Source organism: Trachymyrmex cornetzi, unplaced genomic scaffold, assembly GCF_001594075.2.
Source record: "Trachymyrmex cornetzi isolate Tcor2-1 unplaced genomic scaffold, Tcor1.1 scaffold1128, whole genome shotgun sequence".
Taxonomy (NCBI): Eukaryota; Metazoa; Arthropoda; class Insecta; order Hymenoptera; family Formicidae; genus Trachymyrmex; species Trachymyrmex cornetzi.
Genome location: NW_017295685.1, coordinates 53,869 through 55,756, shown reverse-complemented (window position 1 = coordinate 55,756; position 1,888 = coordinate 53,869). Strand labels below are relative to the sequence as shown.

Here is a 1,888-nt window from a genome sequence, read left to right as displayed (position 1 = left end):
AAGAAAAAAAGTAACGCAGTTACTAGTAAAGTTACCAAAAAAGTAACTTGTAACTGTAACTTCGTTACAAGTAACGAGTTACTTCCATTCCCTGTATATCGCTAGATGCCAAATAAATGCTAAATCTAGGTGGTGAAGATAATATGAAAAAGAGTATCTGCGTAGTTAATATAAACGTTTTGTCGGTTCGTACTTGATACGTAAGTATTCGAGAGCTGCAATTCTCCTTTAGGGGAGCAGGACCGAATTACAAAAAGTTTCCGGAGAAATGATCGGGCGATTATAAAAGTTTGCAAAAACCCGAGATTCTCCTAACCAGCCCGCCGCTTGCTTGATAAAGTCGAGAGAAATTCCCTTCTTAGCGGCTAAGGAGGTAGAGGCGTGTCGTATACTATGGGCCGAAAATAGGTCTGCGCGCACCCCGCATTCCTCCAGGCCCTTGCGGATCCACCGGCTGACCGATTGGACTCCGATGACTCCGAGGGCTTTACGCAAGAAATGAGCAAGGAATTGCACTCGGGGGGCGTAGGGATTCAGTACGTAGTAGATAGTGGTCTATAATAGTAACCACGCAAAGCTCTGGGTGTTCAGAAAAACTCGGAAAGGTAAGTAGAGGTTGTGCTCGGCCCGGGGTAGATGTTTTTACTCGATCTGGTATCTTAATAATAAGCCTATCTCTTTCTCGAATAATATATGGGATTTTAATAGCTGCTAAGGTTTGCGCTCGCTGTCCCGAACCTAGCGCTAGAAGGACTAATTTCCTAGAAATGACTTCCAGAGGCCTAGATTCGTAAGGGAAGATCTTTGCTAATTTTGCGATTACCGGGGCCGGGTCCCAGATAAAGTCATAGCGCGCGTGTTGTGGCCTAACGGTGCTGACCCCCCTACCAAAACGCTTGATTAGCGGGTGGCTGCCGATCGCTTTGTCAGAAATAAGAGAGATTGCCGACCGTGTAGTGTTGAAAGATGAATAAGAGCTCACGTTCCCTAATTCCTGTGATAAAAAATCAAGGACTTGGTCCACTCTAGGAGAGAAAGGCGAGATCCGGTGCCTCTGACAAAAGTCCCACCAGATCCTTAAAGGTCGGGCATATTGTCTAATTGTAGCTGAAGAGGCGATCATAACCTCCAGAGCTGCCGGGGGAACTGACTGCAATATTAGTGCTTGCCTGATAGTCTCCCTGCAGCCAGGGAAAGGCTTCTCCAGTCCGGATGTTGGGACCTGGAAGGAGACGATAAAAGTGATTTAGATGGAGCCAAAAATAAAAGATCCGAAGTTAGCAACCGGTGGAATACTGGGAACCACGATTGTGATGGCCACCATGAGATAATCACGATCCCCGTGGCCTCATCGTCCCAAATCTTCCGCAATACCCTAGGTAGTAAGATAAAGGGAGGGAAGGCATAGAAGTAGAACGGATGCCAGTTTATACTGAAGGCGTCAATAGCCCACGAACCCGGGTCAGGAAACCAGGAGACGTATGTCTCATTCTTGGCGTTAACTAGCGAAGCGAAGAGGTCGATGTCAAAGGGCCCGAGAGATCTTTCGACTTGGCCGAATGCGTGGGTCGAAAGGGACCATTCAGTGTCGGAACATTCGATACGCGATTCACTGTCTGCGATGGTATTGTCTATCGAGGCTATATATGATGCGAAGAGGTGGATGTCTCGTTCTTCACACCATTTCCATATATTTCTGGCGATGTCTGTAAGATGAGGGTGTTGAACCGAACCAAATTTGTTAATATAAGCGATAACCGTGGTATTATCAATTCTCAGTAAGATACTAACGTTGAGGAGACCGTCGGTAAAGCATCTCAATGCATAAAAAGCCGCCTTCAGCTCTAGGGCGTTGATGTGAAGACCCTTGTCGTCCATTGACCACCAG

General features: G+C 46.7%; 1 protein-coding gene across 1 annotated transcript; it reads right to left on the bottom strand.

Moving 5' to 3' along the window:
- Window positions 1–487: 487 nt before the first annotated feature.
- On the bottom strand, window positions 488–1,878 carry LOC108764250 (uncharacterized). The gene is made up of 2 exons (XM_018512392.1): window positions 1,297–1,878; window positions 488–1,222 (listed from the first exon to the last, which is right to left on the bottom strand). The coding sequence occupies exons 1-2, from the start codon at window positions 1,876–1,878 to the stop codon at window positions 488–490; spliced, it is 1,317 nt and encodes a 438-aa protein (XP_018367894.1).
- Between the last annotated feature and the right edge of the window lie 10 nt (window positions 1,879–1,888).

What these genes read in the sequence shown, in the direction of transcription:
- LOC108764250 (XM_018512392.1), bottom strand. Translation starts at nt 1,878, where the DNA reads ATGGACGACAAGGGTCTTCACATCAACGCCCTAGAGCTGAAGGCGGCT. An exon ending in CATCACAATCGTGGTTCCCA is followed by an intron (nt 1,223 to 1,296) that starts GTATTCCACCGG and finishes GTCTCCTTCCAG; the next exon opens with GTCCCAACATCCGGACTGGA.